Here is a 16,564-nt window from a genome sequence, read left to right on the forward strand (position 1 = left end):
CTACTTCTGACAAGTACCTCCTCCTCCTCTTACTTCTGCTACGTATTGAGCCATTAAGTGACCCTCAGTAACCTAAACTGGAAGGTTGCCAGCAGGGTCTAGAGATTGCAGGGGAACCTACCAAATCAGCGAAAAACCAGCAACATAGCAAAATGACCTCTCATATTGAAAGTTTTTTAAGATTAACAGTGTTACTCTAAACATCATATTGCAATCAATATATTACAATCGACTCAATTGAACAATGCACCATTACATTTGAAGAGTTGATACACTATCTATTGAACAAATTGAACAGGAGTGTCCAATCAGTCCAATTACACTACTTCCTCAGTAGCATAGACCAGAATCTAACATCATATTTTCATTATGCCAGCTATTTCTGATATGTGCAATGTATCTCTTTCCTACAGTAAATGACATCCCTAAAACAGAAAGGCAACAGACATACTCAATGCATAAGGCCCTGCATAGAGGCATCAACCTTTTTAGAAGACAATAAAGCAGGAAATTATTTTTATGAACGCCAGATCATTTTAAAAGAGATGTCAGACATCAGCTTGTGTAAGAAAACCAATTTAAAAGAGGGGGCACAGGATGATAAGAAAATAACTAGTAATATTAATAGCATGACATTCCTATGAATGACAGTCACTGAATCATATACAACAACCAGTTCATTGAAGTAAAACCTGACAAATAAAGAAAACATTACCCCTTTAATTCTCCGTTTTTTCCTCTTCGCCAATAGTGAGCTTCCCTTCTTTAAACTCACATGGTTGAATGGCAATTCCTAGCTGCCTCCTTAGTTTCTTCACAACAAAAGTCTCAGGTTCTTCACAGATTGTTACTACACTCCCCTTTCGGCCAAGCCTTCCTGTTCGACCAGCCCGATGAGCATAATGTATAGAGTCTGTAGGCAAGTCCAAGTTCACGACCAAATCACATTCAGGCACATCCAAACCCCTTGCAGACAACTCATTAGTCAGTAATACTCTTATTTCACCGTTCTTGAATTTCTTCAGAGTGGTCGATCTTGCAAGTTTTCCAAGATCACCATGCAACTCAGCAGCCTTCATCCCACGTGCTTCCAGTTTAAACACTGCATCCTTCAAGGGCTTGGTATTGTTCATAAAAGCAATCACCGCCTTTGCATCCAGTGCATGAACACATCTCCTCAAGGTGTCAATTTTATGCTGAAGTTTAGAAACACTATAGTAGTGTTTCAAAGCAGGTGGCAAGCTATCAATTGCTCCTTGTGTTACAGAGCTTGAGCTGGAGTTGGCATCAGAAGTAGACACTGAAGGGGCATTTGACGGAATAGACACAGAATCGAGAGGTTGAACACTCTTAGCTCTGACAATGAGAGGATTTGACCCCCAGCTCCTAGCTGCCCTTATAACTGAGAATGGCACAGTTGCAGAGACCAAGATTGTTTGGCGTTCAGTACGCCTAGTAAGTGGGCTTAGTACACCACTCGGTTTTGCACCAGACTTTCTTCCCACATGTTCGAGTATTCTATGCATGTCCTCTCGATAGTTAAAGGATAAAAGCTGGTCAACTTCATCTAACACTAAAAAACGACAGTTATGGGTATGGAGCTTCCCAGCTGCTGAAATCTCAGAAATACGGCCAGGGGTTCCAACAACAATGGCCGGCTTGTTCTTTTTGAGAGCCTCTTCTTGCCTCGATCTATTTGCACCCCCCACAAGCTGTTGAACAAGCTTCTTGTTTGCAGGACCTAACAATCTCTCTATTTCTCTAACTATTTGCATACCTAACTCCCTTGAAGGGGCAACAATGACAGCCTCTATGCCTGGTTTTTGTTCAGATCGGTCATCTTCTGTAGGATACTTAAAAGGTCCTATTTGGGACAGTATAGGGAGAAGATAAGCAAGAGTCTTTCCTGAACCAGTATAGGACTGAATGACAACATCATGCTTCTGCGAAATTGTAGGGATAGCAGCAGACTGTACATCAGTTGGAACAGTCAGACCTTCCTTCTCCAACCGATCAATCAACAAAGGTGAAAGCCCAAGATCAGAGAAGGATTTTGCTGCAAATGGGGCTCCCTCTATTCCTTGTACACTTTTCATAGTAGATTGCTTAGCCAAGCTGGTCCTGGCTGTTTTAACTTTACTTGGAGAGATTTTTTTAGCTGTACTGACATTTTCAATCTCTACAATCGTCCCTTTCTTTCCAGTCTCAACCTGGCATTTAAATCCAATACTTGAGAGAGAAAGAGAATCATCCTCCCCATCAGCTCGATTCCTGAACAAAGTAGTCTTATGAAACTGTGCTGTCCTTGGTGCAGATAATGTTCTCAAGCAAAGACAGTTTTTCAGAAAACAGGATGAGCGTGCAGATGCAAATGCAAGCACACTTCGGTGTGCGTGTCCCATTATTAATTCCATGGCTAGCGCAAGCCAAGTATTGAAGAAAAGAGAAGCTTGAAAAAATCTTCCTCAGCAGCAAGAAACGGACATCTCTAGCTCATGATGGAGCTCCACCTAGTAAGGGGGAAAAACAAATTGTTGTTCAACATGACTTCGTTGTAATATGAGTTTATGTGTATGTGTGTGTCCCTGTGCACAAGTGAAATAATTTACGGACATCAACTGAAGAAATTAATTTAATTTTATATAGTTATAATATATATTAAACGGGGAAGGTTATGGACCAGCATTATACAAGAGATTCATGTTACGTTAGAGATACTGTGGTTCTCCAAGCACTTCCTGATCAACTCATAAAATTACGATATTGTGACCATTACACAGCAGCCTTGTCACTTTTATATGGAACGTATATATCAAGCCTCAGCCTGTATCTAACAAATGCTATAGTTCTAATATTATAACGGCAACCTTTTAGTGCTCTCAGTTTGAAGGCCAATTTTTGATAAATTAAACATTAGATTTACACCTATATTAGTATTTATTCACTGACATTGGTCTATGTTAGTCATATAAAACAAGTAGTATATATATGTGTTGGTTTTAGCTAGATCAAATCAACATTATTTAAATTCAGATCACTGATGTAAATAGTGGCCGATAGCATCGTAGATAGCTATAGCGGAGCCTACTGCTACGATTTCATTGATTGCGGTGAACAATAGCGCTGTGAGCACTTTTTGCTAGCCAAAGCGCTCGAAAGAGTGAAATAGCGGTAAATAGTGCTCATTTATCTATGCTTGAAGACTTCGTTTTTATGTCAAATTTCAAATAGTTAATACAATTATGTTGTTGCTAAATGTTTTTCTATTGCAGAGAATGTTTCTATTAGAGAATTGAAAGTTGAAAGAATGGGACAGATAATGGTCCTCTGATCAACATGTACGCTTTTTCATTCTGTACAGTACTTTTGTTAATATTGTGTGATTGATACACGTCTATTTCATACTTAGGGTCTCTATAAATCATCAAATATGCATTTGTAGAATTTTTAAATTTTTCTTTAATTTTTTGTATTTTTTTTAATATTTATACATATTTAAATTGGACCACTATTTTAACTTTGTGCTTTTTGCAGCTATAACCCCAAATAGCCTTAGCGGTGTCTCACTGCTACGCAACGCTATCCGCTATTGCTAACCTTGATTCAATTCATTTAAAGATATTTATCAATATTGGTCAATACGTTAATATTTTGTTGGATAAGTACATATTAATCTTGGATGACACATATAACATAAATGTTCAAAATTGGATATTTGGTGAACATGGAACAGTGTTCAAACAATTTGGCGAACTTAGAGATTCTTGTTATTGTTTTACGCATTTCTTTATGCTAATTGGATTTCTAGCATCGCACATTTACCAAAATACTCCCCACTTAATCCCCAGTTTCTGCAAATCAACCACGTAATTATTCACAATTAATAGGAATCAAGATTTGAACCTTCTCATGGCCGAGGAGTCGCCGGACACAGTGGCGGAGCACGGACGCCGGCGAGGTCAGGAGGCGGCGAGACGAGCGGAGGAGAGAGGAAATGAGAGGAAAGTTTGGGGTTTTAAAACCCTATCTCGATTCTAAACCCTTGGCCTTTAGCACCGGTAACACTCAACGGACTCGGGTCGGGTCTTCGACTCTTAAATAGCCGCCCCAATTTGTTTAGCCTTGGTTGGGGCCTAATATGTAAAGCCCAGATTGTCCATAACATTTTCTACAAAAATATGCAACCTTCAATATTCTCTATTTCCAATTTTGCATGAACTTATCGGGAATTATTTTTAATTAAATTTATATGTTTAGAATATAAGTGCATATTAAAATTTAGGGTTTTTCCCCCTAGAAACAACCTTAATAATAGGGTGATTACGTGGAGACTACATTTTATTTCCAATTTGTACAAACCACCTTCAAAATAAGTATTGTTGCGATCAACCACCTCCTAATCAAATTTTCACTAAACAAACCAAAAATAAGCTTTAAAATTTCAAGTTCAAGATACTTGAATTGTATACTAACATGACTTAAACACTACAAAAATGAGTCATGTACATTTAATGCGAGTATTAAGGGTAATTTTGGGTTTTAAGTGTGGAATTTGACTGAGATATAGTTGATGCAACAAAAACCAACTATGTTTATATTGAAAATGAAATGTGATTTCCGTATAATTACCATATTTTTAAGGTGGCTCCTACGAAAAAAAACCCTAAAATCTAGGTTTGAGCAGTAGTGACTACACACCGGCTTATGTTTTATCTGTGTGGGTGTTATTTAAAGTCCCATGTGTTAATAGTTATTATGGTAGATAGGGTATGAGGATCTCAATGAAATCTATAATAAGTCCATAGGATAGCTTCTAAGCTAATTTTAGACTTGTCCAACCTACGACCAAGACTCGACGTTTTTCAGTTTTATTAGATCCTAAGCCCTAAACACATTAATTGATTCCAAATATCACCATGTTCACTTGTTCACGGAACTAGATTGTTAATGATAGGCTGATAATGACGTAACATCCCCATGACATAACATCCCAATGACCGAGTTTACATTCTCGACGGCGCAATGATTCTAGAGTTGATATGTTTTAGATGTCTGCATGGACCGTCTTTACTAGATACTTTGTGCTCTTTATAAATTATAAATGGATTATGGAACCTCTTATTGTTGGATTTAATCTAATAAATCTATTTGTGGGCACATATGATTAATCAATGTGTATTGCTATCTTTCAGGATAACCCACTAAAGTGATCAATTAAGTTGGGTTAATTTGGTATTTAAATAAGTCATGGGGTTATATGTGCAGATACCAGGTTGTAATTGTAATTTATTGAGGGGCTAAATTACAAAAGTACAACATCTATAAATAAGGGGTTATGGTCCCTAACCTAGGGTTACATTCTCTAATTCTCTACACCCCCATCTAGCTAGAGAAATTCGGTTTTAGAGAGAACCCTAAGGTTAGAAGATCCAACACCCAAAATCAAGATCAAGCAATGGATTCAGGTATAAGCTTCCGCTCTTTTAGATCCTTGTTAATCTCTTTGAATTAATTATGGCTATATGGTTTTAGATCTCAAGTTTATGATGTAGATCTATCAAGTGGTATCAGAGCCACCTTGATTAATTCTTAGGGATTTAAGTTTTATTGGGTTTTTTATCTTAAATCTCTGGTTAAAGATTCAATTTTTGGGTTCGGATGAACAGTAATGTTCTCGGATGAACAGTAACGAAATTTTTTTCCGGGTAAACAGTAAAGTATTTTTTCGGATGAACAGTAACTGAAAAATCGCCGTGAGCAGTAACTTTTGGGAATTTTTTGGCTTTTTCTTTGATTTTTCCTTCAATTTTTTCCAATTCTGGATCTGTTTTGAAAATAAAAATCAAAGGTTTTTTTTGGGTTTGTCGGTTTCAGTTTGAAACCCTAAGGGTTCATGGCGAAAATTAAGGAGGTGGTTACCTCAAACGAACCTCGCGTTCGTTCAATTTTAACCGAGCTTCGCGCTCAACGAACCTCGCGTTCGTTCTAAGGTGAACCTCGCGTTCAACTCAGGTGAGCGTCAAGCTCAATTTTAACGAACCTCGCGTTCGTTCTAAGGTGAACCTCGCGTTCAACTCAGGTGAGCGTCAAGCTCAAATTTTTAACGAACCTCGCGTTCGTTCTTCAGACGAACCTCGCGTTCGTACTTCAGACGAACCTCGCGTTCGTACTTCAGACGAGCCTCGCGTTCGTACTTCAGACGAACCTCGCGTTCGTACTTCAGACGAACCTCGCGTTCGTGCCTCAGTGCGTTCGAACTTCAGACGAACCTCGCGTCCGTACTTCAGTCGAGCCTCGCGTTCGAGCTTCAGACGAACCTCGCGTTCGTGCTTCAGTCGAGCCTCGCGTTCGAACTTCAGACGAACCTCGCGTTCGTACTTCAGACGAACCTCGCGTTCGTACTTCAGTTGAACCTCGTGTTCATTTTTTAACGAACCTCGCGTTCGTTCCCAAGTTGAACCTCGCGTTCTTTTATCAAACGAACCTCGCGTTCGTTCATTTTCAGACGAACCTCGCGTTCGTGCTTAAGTGAGTCTCGTACTCAATACAGTCGAACCTCGCGTTCGAAGTTAAGGGAACTTCGTGTTCATTATGGTTAAGCCTCGGCTTTTCATGGGTCCACTTTGGTATACTTAATTTATTCAATTAAGTTATGGGCCCTAATTAAGCTGTGAGACCCCAATTAAGTTTTTGGAAATTCAGTTGATTTAAATTTTTTAATTTAAATCTAATTCGGTTTTTAATCAATTATTTAATTCAAATATTATGACACTAAGGTATTAAGGTTGTCTCTCACTCCAATTGATTAATTGAAACAAGAAGTTGCCAAAGTAACCTCTCTTGTGTAGATTGTTCATGAGGAATGTGAGATGTTTGTGTGTATGCTTTCGTGTAAATATTTAATCGGCCCAAAGGAAGGTTAATATTTATTTAGACTGTATACACATCTGCGATGATAAGCGTGTGACAATTATAAGGTTTACATGTGAATAATGAATCGATCCAAAGATAGTTTCATTATTTGACATGAGTTATTGTCAATGTTTGATCATTGCAACAAGGTATCACTTACAAGTTAATATTACTGTCCAAAGACTTGATATTAATGTTGTGCCGGTATCTTGGATGGGGATTGTCATTATTTGAATTTTATTGATTATGGTTATTGATGTGAGCATTCTTTTGTTTTATTTCAGCTAATGCATCTGCTGCAACAATTTCTGCTAACATCAACTCAATTCCCATGCTAAATGGGACAAACTTCAAGGTTTGGAAAGAGAACATATTAATTGTTCTTGGCTGCATGGATCTTGACTATGCATTAAGAACTGAACAACCCCAACCTCTCAATGCGGATAGCACTCCTGATGCAAAGAAGGAGCATGAGAAGTGGGAGCGTTCAAATCGCATGAGTCTTATGATCATTAAGCGCGGCGTTCCGGAAGCCTTCAGGGGCATAGAATCCGAAGGGATTACTAAGGCTAAAGATTTCCTTGCCGAAATTGAGAAGCGTTTTGCGAAAAACGATAAGGTAGAAACAAGCACGCTTTTAGCTCGCTTGATTTCAATGAAGTATAAGGGCAAAGGAAATATCAGGGAGTACATTATGGAAATGTCTCATATTGCTTCAAAGCTTAAGGCACTTAAACTCGATCTTTGTGACGAGTTATTAGTGCATCTGGTTTTGTTGTCTCTTCCTGCACAGTTTAACCAATTTAAGGTCAGTTATAACTGTCAAAAGGAGAAATGGACTCTAAATGAGCTCATTTCATACTGTGTGCAAGAAGAAGACAGGTTGAAGCAAGATAAGACAGAAAGTGCTCATTTGGCCTATGCCTCTAAGGATAAGGGCAAGAAAAGGAAGAATGATAAGGAAGCTGCTAAGGGTCCAGTTGAGAAGAAACAACATAAGGATAATCAGGGTTGTTTCTTCTGTAAGAAGCCTGGACATGTAAAGAAGGACTGTACAAAATATCACGCCTGGCGTGATAATAAGGGTACGTTCCTTGCTTTGGTCTGTTCTGAGGTTAATTTAGCTTCAGTACCTAGAAACACTTGGTGGTTAGACTCTGGTGCTACTACTCACATAAGTGTTTCTATGCAGGGTTGCCTGAGCTACCGAAAGCCAAGTGATGTTGAAAGACACATCTTTGTGGGCGACGGACAATCGGTAGATGTGGAAGCAATTGGGCACTTTAGGTTGTTGTTAGGAACTGGTTATTATTTGGATTTAAAAGATACTTTTGTAGTACCGTCTTTTAGACGGAATTTGGTTTCTGTTTCTGTATTGGACAAATCAGGTTATTCTTGTTCATTTGGAAACAGTCAATTCAGTTTATCTTTTAATTCAAATGTTGTGGGAACCGGTTACTTGAGTATTTATGACAACCTATATTTGCTTGATACAATTGCTTCTTACAATGAATCCTTGCATGTGGAATCACGTGGTACTAAGCGTAAATTAAATAAGGAAAATTCGGCGACATTATGGCATAAGCGCTTAGGTCATATCTCAAAAGGTAGAATTGAGCGTCTTGTGTCTGATGGCATTTTGGATTCCCTTGATTTTTCGGACTTCGACGTATGTGTTGAATGTATCAAGGGAAAACAGACCAAAGTGAAAAGATTAGGTGCCAACAGATCTTCGGATGTCTTAGAATTGATACATACGGATATTTGTGGGCCATTCCCTACGGAATCCTGGAATGGTCAACAATATTTTATATCATTCATAGACGATTACTCACGTTATGGGCACCTATATCTTATTCATGAAAAATCTGAGTCTCTGGACATGTTCAAAGCCTATAAAGCTGAAGTTGAGAATCAACTCAACAGAAGAATTAAAACCGTCAGATCTGATCGTGGTGGTGAGTACTACGGTAGATATGATGGTTCAGGTGAACAACGTCCAGGACCATTTGCTAGATACCTAGAGGAATACGGTATCGTCCCACAGTACACCATGCCGGGTTCACCTAGCATGAATGGTGTAGCTGAAAGACGAAACAGGACTCTTAAGGATATGGTAAGAAGTATGATTGCTCATTCTTCTTTACCAGAGTCACTCTGGGGAGAAGCACTTAAGACAGCAGCTTACATTCTGAATAGAGTACCAAGTAAAGCAGTTGCTAAAACACCTTATGAGCTTTGGACTGGTCGAAAGCCCAGTTTAAAGCATTTACATATTTGGGGATGTCCAGCTGAGGCAAGGCCTTATAGGCCAAATGAAAAGAAATTGGACTCCAAAACAGTTAGCAGCTACTTTATTGGATACTCTGAACGCTCTAGGGGCTTTAAGTTTTATGATCCCACTATAAGGAACATTTTTGAGACGGGAACAGCAACATTCTTTGAGGATGTTGAGTTTGGGGGGAGAAATAAGGTTAGAGACATTAGTTTTGAGGAGGAATTGGCTTCAGATCCAATCCATACAGTTACTTTTGACAATATTCAGGTTCCTATACCTGTTGTTGCTCAAGAAGTAAATCCGGAACCTCAAGATGATAATGTTGAACAACTCCCTGTTCCAGAAGAACAAACTCAACAACCTCAAGAACCAGTGCCATTAAGGAGATCCACGAGAGAAAGGAGAAATGCTATTCCGGATGATTATATTGTATTTCTCCAAGAACATGAGGAAAGTAGTGGAATGTTAGAAGATGATCCAATCAACTTCTCTCAGGCCATGAAAAGTTCTAACTCTCAACAGTGGATTGATGCCATGAATGAAGAGTACAAGTCTATGCAAGACAATAAGGTTTGGGAACTTGTCCCATTACCAGAAGGTGCAAAACCAATTGGTTGTAAATGGATTTTTAAAACCAAGCGGGATGCAAACGGTAATGTGGAGAGGTATAAGGCACGTCTTGTGGCTAAAGGCTATACTCAAAAGGAAGGCATTGATTATACAGAGACTTTCTCTCCGGTTTCATCGAAAGACTCTTTCAGAATAATCATGGCACTTGTTGCTCATTATGATCTTGAGTTACATCAGATGGATGTTAAGACTGCATTTCTCAATGGAGACATTGATGAGATGATCTATATGGTGCAACCAGAAAACTTTGTGTCGGGAGACCCAAAGAATATGGTCTGCAAATTAAGGAAATCCATCTATGGACTCAAGCAAGCTCCTCGTCAATGGTATCATAAGTTTCAACAAATAGTTATCTCGTTCGGTTTTGAGATGAACATTGTTGATGACTGTGTATATCACAAGTTCAGTGGGAGTAAGTATATTTTTCTGGTTCTGTATGTGGATGACATCTTGCTTGCCACTAATGATATAGGCATGTTGCACGAAACCAAGAGATTTCTATCAAAGAATTTTGAGATGAAAGATCTTGGGGACGCCTCTTTTATATTAGGGATCCAGATACATCGAGATCGCTCTCGGGGTATTCTTGGATTATCACAAAAGAGCTATATCGATAAGGTACTTAAAAGGTTTGGCATGCAAGATTGCAGACCAGGTGACACCCCTGTTGCTAAAGGAGACAAGTTTAGTCTCAATCAGTGCCCTAAAGGTAACCTTGAAATTCAGGAAATGCAGAAGATTCCTTATGCTTCGGCTGTAGGAAGTCTAATGTATGCTCAGGTATGTACGCGTCCGGATATTGCGTACATTGTTGGGATGTTAGGCAGATACTTAAGCAACCCTGGTATGGATCATTGGATAGCAGTCAAAAGGGTTATGAGGTATCTTCAGAAAACAAAAGATTACATGCTCACATACAGAAAATCAGAGAAATTAGAGGTCATTGGGTATTCGGACTCTGATTTTGCTGGATGCCAAGATAGCAGGAAGTCTACATCAGGCTACATTTATATGTTAGCAGGAGGAGCTATATCATGGAAAAGTGTCAAACAAACACTAGTAGCTTCCTCCACTATGGCAGCAGAATTTGTAGCTTGCTATGAGGCATCCAATCAGGGAATATGGCTGCGAAATTTTGTCACGGGACTGCGCATTTTGGAAAATGTTGAAAGACCACTAAGGCTATATTGTGACAATAAATCTGCAGTAATGTATTCCAATAACAACAGGAGCTCAACTAAGTCAAAACATATTGACATTAAGTTCCTGGTTGTGAAAGAAAGGGTACAGAGTGGACAGATATCCATAGAGCACATTGGGACAAACTCCATGATAGCTGATCCTCTTACTAAGGGATTGCCACCTAAGGTCTTTCATGAGCATACTGCTCATATGGGTGTGGTATTATTTGAGGATATTATGTTTTAGTGGGAGTTTGTATTTGTGGTGCTTTATGTTTGGTTGTATTGTCTGATCAGAATAAAGTATTCAGTTAAGACACTCTGTTACATTATGTTTGGTTTTGACCTCACTAAGGAGGACCAGTTGAAAATAGACATGTACTGATCACATTGCATGTAATTTTCATGCTGCACATCCATGATTGATCTATGTCGTTTGATTGTATTGGTATATGTGACCATTGATGGGTCGAGTCACGATAAATGTGACGAAGGCCGCTTTGATCCTATATTGATATAGTCAATGGACGAGATTGTTCGGAAATACCATTTCAGTGATAGCAATTTTTGAGCTCATAAGGTTATACACAGTTTAAGGAATCATATGGTGCCCAAGTGGGAGATTGTTGGATTTAATCTAATAAATCTATTTGTGGGCACATATGATTAATCAATGTGTATTGCTATCTTTCAGGATAACCCACTAAAGTGATCAATTAAGTTGGGTTAATTTGGTATTTAAATAAGTCATGGGGTTATATGTGCAGATACCAGGTTGTAATTGTAATTTATTGAGGGGCTAAATTACAAAAGTACAACATCTATAAATAAGGGGTTATGGTCCCTAACCTAGGGTTACATTCTCTAATTCTCTACACCCCCATCTAGCTAGAGAAATTCGGTTTTAGAGAGAACCCTAAGGTTAGAAGATCCAACACCCAAAATCAAGATCAAGCAATGGATTCAGGTATAAGCTTCCGCTCTTTTAGATCCTTGTTAATCTCTTTGAATTAATTATGGCTATATGGTTTTAGATCTCAAGTTTATGATGTAGATCTTACACTTATATCTATACGACACAATATATCCGTCTTTACTGGATACTTTGTACTCTTCGGTAACCAGACTATAATATTTTAACTGTTTATAATGATTTTTATTATATGATGATGATGCTCAATGCGTATTCATATTTTTTTATTCTTCTTTTCCTATATGACGATGATGATGATCCTGTATACGAAGCCTTATAGGCAGGGGGCAGAGCTAGCGTATTAAAGGGACACCACCCTAAGCCAATTAATTAATATCATTAAAGAAGTGTAGGTGACCTTGTGAGGAAAAATGACACCCTCTCAATTATTTGAGTAGTGACTAGTAATGAGAATTGACCCACTAAATACTAGCAGCCCAATCCTAGAGATAAAGTGATTCAATGCCCCCCTTAACTTAAATGGCTCCATTAATTCACCCCTACAATATTAAAGGGTTACCATCAATATTTTATTTTATTTTAGGGGGGAAAGACCAATAAATTTACACCGTAAAACAATGTATTTTTAGTGCTATTTCAAATGAGACTATTATGCAAAGATTTCGAAGATGATGACACATAGGATATGTATTGTTTGTATTTAGTTAAATATCTTTTGTATTTTGTTAAGCTCTCAATCATATTAAGGGAAAATTGTGTCAATGCCCCAAATTCCAACTTTCAATGTGTCATAGCCCTCCATATTTTTTTTAACGTACTGCAGCCCCTTCGTTTTGAAAAAATTATGTCTAGGCCCCTCCATCATGATTCCAGCTCATGTCAGCGGATGATTAGACATGTCAGCTGGCTTAAATCCCAAATCTACTCTCATCTTTCTCATGTCAGCGGATACTAACTCTTGCAGTTAACATGTTAACTCTTATAGTTAACATGTTAATTCTTACATATAACATGTTAACTATTAATAATTAACATGTTATCTGTAAGAGTTAACATGTTAACATGATAACCATGACCGTCGCCGCCCACAGGAAGTTCCTCTGGACGGCGCCGACGACGGGAGCGGGGGAGGGATGAGGGAGGTAGAGGAGGACCGAAGGAGGAGGAGGGTAAAATCGAGATTTTGGATGGAGTTTGCATTGGAACTTGGGGAGAGGGGCCTGAGCATAATTTTTTTTTTTTAAATGGGGCTACAACACATTGTTGAAAGTTAGAGGTACCGGAGCACATTGAAAATTAAAATTTGAGGCTTTGAAGTAATTTATACTAAATACGAGAAAAATTAATAAAACCGACTTTTTATAATATTATTATGAACTTCTGCATTCGCCGCTGCCTCTGCCTCTGGGGTATTTCGCCTTCCTCTTTTCAAGGAGAAGTATCGCGTAGAGAGTTCTGTACAGGAAATCATACGTAGGATTAATTGCTTCCCCTTCTAAAAAGTCCAGCTCAGCACAACGCCATTATCGCACGCAACCACACCAAAAGCGAGCCCACATGAAAAAACCCGTCACGTGACGGTGTTTAATGGCTTGCCCTCCCCCATGCAAAGCTTTTTAGGTACCACGAGGACAGTGAGTAAGTGGGCTGTAAGCTTTTTTTTTTTTGGGCTTGTGGGCGTCGAAGATGCCTTAGCTTTATGAAGAGTTATAACGAAAAAGGGGGTAGGGGTAGATTTCACGAAAACCCCCCCGGGACTTTTAGGCTTTTCCGCATGAAACCAAGTCCCCGAAACTCCCGTTTTCTCTTTCACAAAGCTTTCAAGGTTTTGTGGAAACCCCCAAAGTCAAGGGTCTTTTTTTGTGAAATTTACCCAGAGGGTGAAGTCATGATCTTCGGTAAGCTGTGCGCTGGAGCGTGCTTCAATCATTCCCACGTGCCTGTCGGCTTCAGCTTTTGCACAGCAAATCACTATATATAATCAAATGGGTAAAAATTGAAAGGAAAAAAAAAAATTTGAAAGAAAAGTATGGACCCTAACATGGCCAGCTTCACGAGTCATGAGTATGATACGGTCTCTCAATTAAGTTCGGTTAACGAGCCGCGCAGCGAAGACAAATTAATGCTGATTTTTTTATGTAGTTTCTATGGTCGGATCACATGGGCATCGTTAATTATCATGCAGGACAAAATTTAGGATTACAAATTAAAGGATTATCAAAATCAGCTCAGCATGCATTAATGTTAGCGTGCTTCTACAGGGACCCAACAATGGGACAGATAGCGGGGGGACACCTCACATGTCCCCTCTTAATTGCATAATGAGCTGGTCATGACTAGCTCAATATGCAATCAGAGGGGGACACCTCACCTGACCTCCTCTATCTGTCCCATATTCGGGTCCGTGAGATATTTTTCTTAATGTAAAGCTTCGCAGTTAATACTTTAAATAGGTTTTCGTACAATTAATGTCCCCAAGATTTATATTGGACTTGTAATATACCTTTCTTAATTTACCTTCAGCTTTGCTTTGACGTGATCTCCTTGAGAAGGATTTGTATAAATACTTTAGTTTTTTGTTTTGCTTCGACATGGTGTCCTTTGGATACAATTAATAATAGTTTTTGAGATTTAAAAGTTAATTGAGGTATTACTTCTGACTACCTGAAGCAAAACATGAAGATTGGTCCTTTTATCATGCATACAAATTCCGACGCAACTGGAGCGAGAATGGAAGCATTTGCCTTTTTCATACTTTTTGTTATGTTAGATTAGACCTCTAAATCTTTGTTTCTTTATATTAGACCTTCAAATCTTTCTAAAAGTAGGAGGGTTTTACAACTATGACATGGATCTGGGGTGTAAATTAAAAACATGAAGATTGTTATTTATAAGGATAAATATAAAAAAAAAACCGTAACTTTTAAGATATTAGAAAATTCCTCTAACTTTAGGAGTTATTAAAAAAATTTCCTCTTATAGTGTTTAATCATAGTTTTTCACGCGCGCGGGTGGGTAAAATTACGTAAGGGAATAAATTTCTAGCGGAAAATGTGGTTCACACCTCTAAAATCTTTTCTAATAAATATCTAAACTCAAAGGGGGTTTTGTGATAACCCCTAAACTTAAGCGAGGTTTCTGATATTTTAAAAATTATAGTAGTTATCTAATAATTATCTAACGTTAAGGGGGGCTTTTTGATTATTTAGCCTATTTGTAGTGTAGAAACAGGCTCCCTGTCCCTACTTGCCTCCTAAACTATTATTAGATATGTCCCTTTAACATCCTAGACTATTTTAATGCTTACACAACACTCTATTAAATTTGTTTCCTACTTATCTCCTAACCTATTTTTCGTCCCACGTTGCCCTCTAAACTCCACTTTCTCGTCAAGATTTTAATGAAAACGCCCACAAGGTATAAATTCAGAGGTGGTAAGAGGATAAACAAGGTTTAGGGACCGGAGTAGGGGTGTTAACGGAGCGGATACGGCTCGGATATGGCACTTACCATATCCATATCCGCTTACACATCTCGGATACGGATACGGATATACGTCGGTAAGAAAAATACATATCCATATCCGCCAAAATCGGATACGGTTACGGATATAGATGCGGATATATAAACGGGTATGCATGCGGATACAAAAAAGATATGAGAAAACTAGATAGTATTCAGAAAAAATATAGTCATATGATACAAAAAGAGTTCGTTAATATGTTCATTATGATTGAAAAGCTAAGATTAGACATCTTGATCATCAAAATTAACCACAAATTCATAATCTAAGAATCGAAACTATCGTAAGAGTATGACCAATATGTATTCGGATATTTTCGGATACGGATACAGATATTTCACTAAAAAAACATATCCGTTACCATATCCTATCGGTTATAGATTTAAGTAACCATATTCGTATCCTAACGGTAACGGTTACGGATATTTCCTCGGATACGGATACGGTTTGGCACCCCTAGACCGGAGACATATAAAGATTCGGGGTCTAATAAACAATTCACGAAGCTCCGAGGGTCTGACATGACAAAACAAAACAAAAAAAAAACACCCTCGGCCCTTTTTATGACACCAACCCTGACACGCGCTGGCTCGGCCGAATACGCTCATCCGAACATTCTCCACGCGGGAACTCCCCCTCGAAGGTGGGACGCCAGCCGTTGGATCTTAATCCAACGATCAGTATTCACGAAAGGCTTCCATCATCAACCACATGCGTGGGTGATTTCGTAAATAAGCCAACGCCTCAAAAAAATCCCATTATCCAACCGCTGCGGATGAAATTTCTACAGCTGAGGGGCTTCCACGGTAACAAACAAAATATTAAATTAAAACCCCACCAAATTTTTTTTTTTTTTTTTTTGGAAAGGCGCCTATTTTATCCGCCACAATAGAAAACAATAAATAATATTTTAATCGCCCCATTCTTTTCTTCCCAAATCCGATCTCTCGGAAGGAGCCCGTGCCCTTTTGTCGTCGGCTCCTTTCGAGGGTTGGAATATTCTTTTTTTCTTTTTTTGTTAAAATTAGGTCAGAAATTATTATCCCTTCGATCGTCGAGATTTGAGATCTAATGGCGACGAAGCAGAAGCCTCTCACGCCTAAGCC

At 38.6% G+C, this 16,564-nt stretch overlaps 1 protein-coding gene across 1 annotated transcript; it reads right to left on the reverse strand.

The window, feature by feature from the left end:
• LOC109839542 (DEAD-box ATP-dependent RNA helicase 47B) lies at positions 565 to 4,042 on the reverse strand. The gene is made up of 2 exons (XM_020408019.1): positions 3,904 to 4,042; positions 565 to 2,510 (listed from the first exon to the last, which is right to left on the reverse strand). The coding sequence occupies exon 2, from the start codon at positions 2,412 to 2,414 to the stop codon at positions 720 to 722; it is 1,695 nt and encodes a 564-aa protein (XP_020263608.1). The 5' UTR covers positions 2,415 to 2,510; positions 3,904 to 4,042; the 3' UTR covers positions 565 to 719.

This window comes from Asparagus officinalis, chromosome 4 (assembly GCF_001876935.1).
Source record: "Asparagus officinalis chromosome 4, Aspof.V1, whole genome shotgun sequence".
NCBI classification, from domain to species: domain Eukaryota; kingdom Viridiplantae; phylum Streptophyta; class Magnoliopsida; order Asparagales; family Asparagaceae; genus Asparagus; species Asparagus officinalis.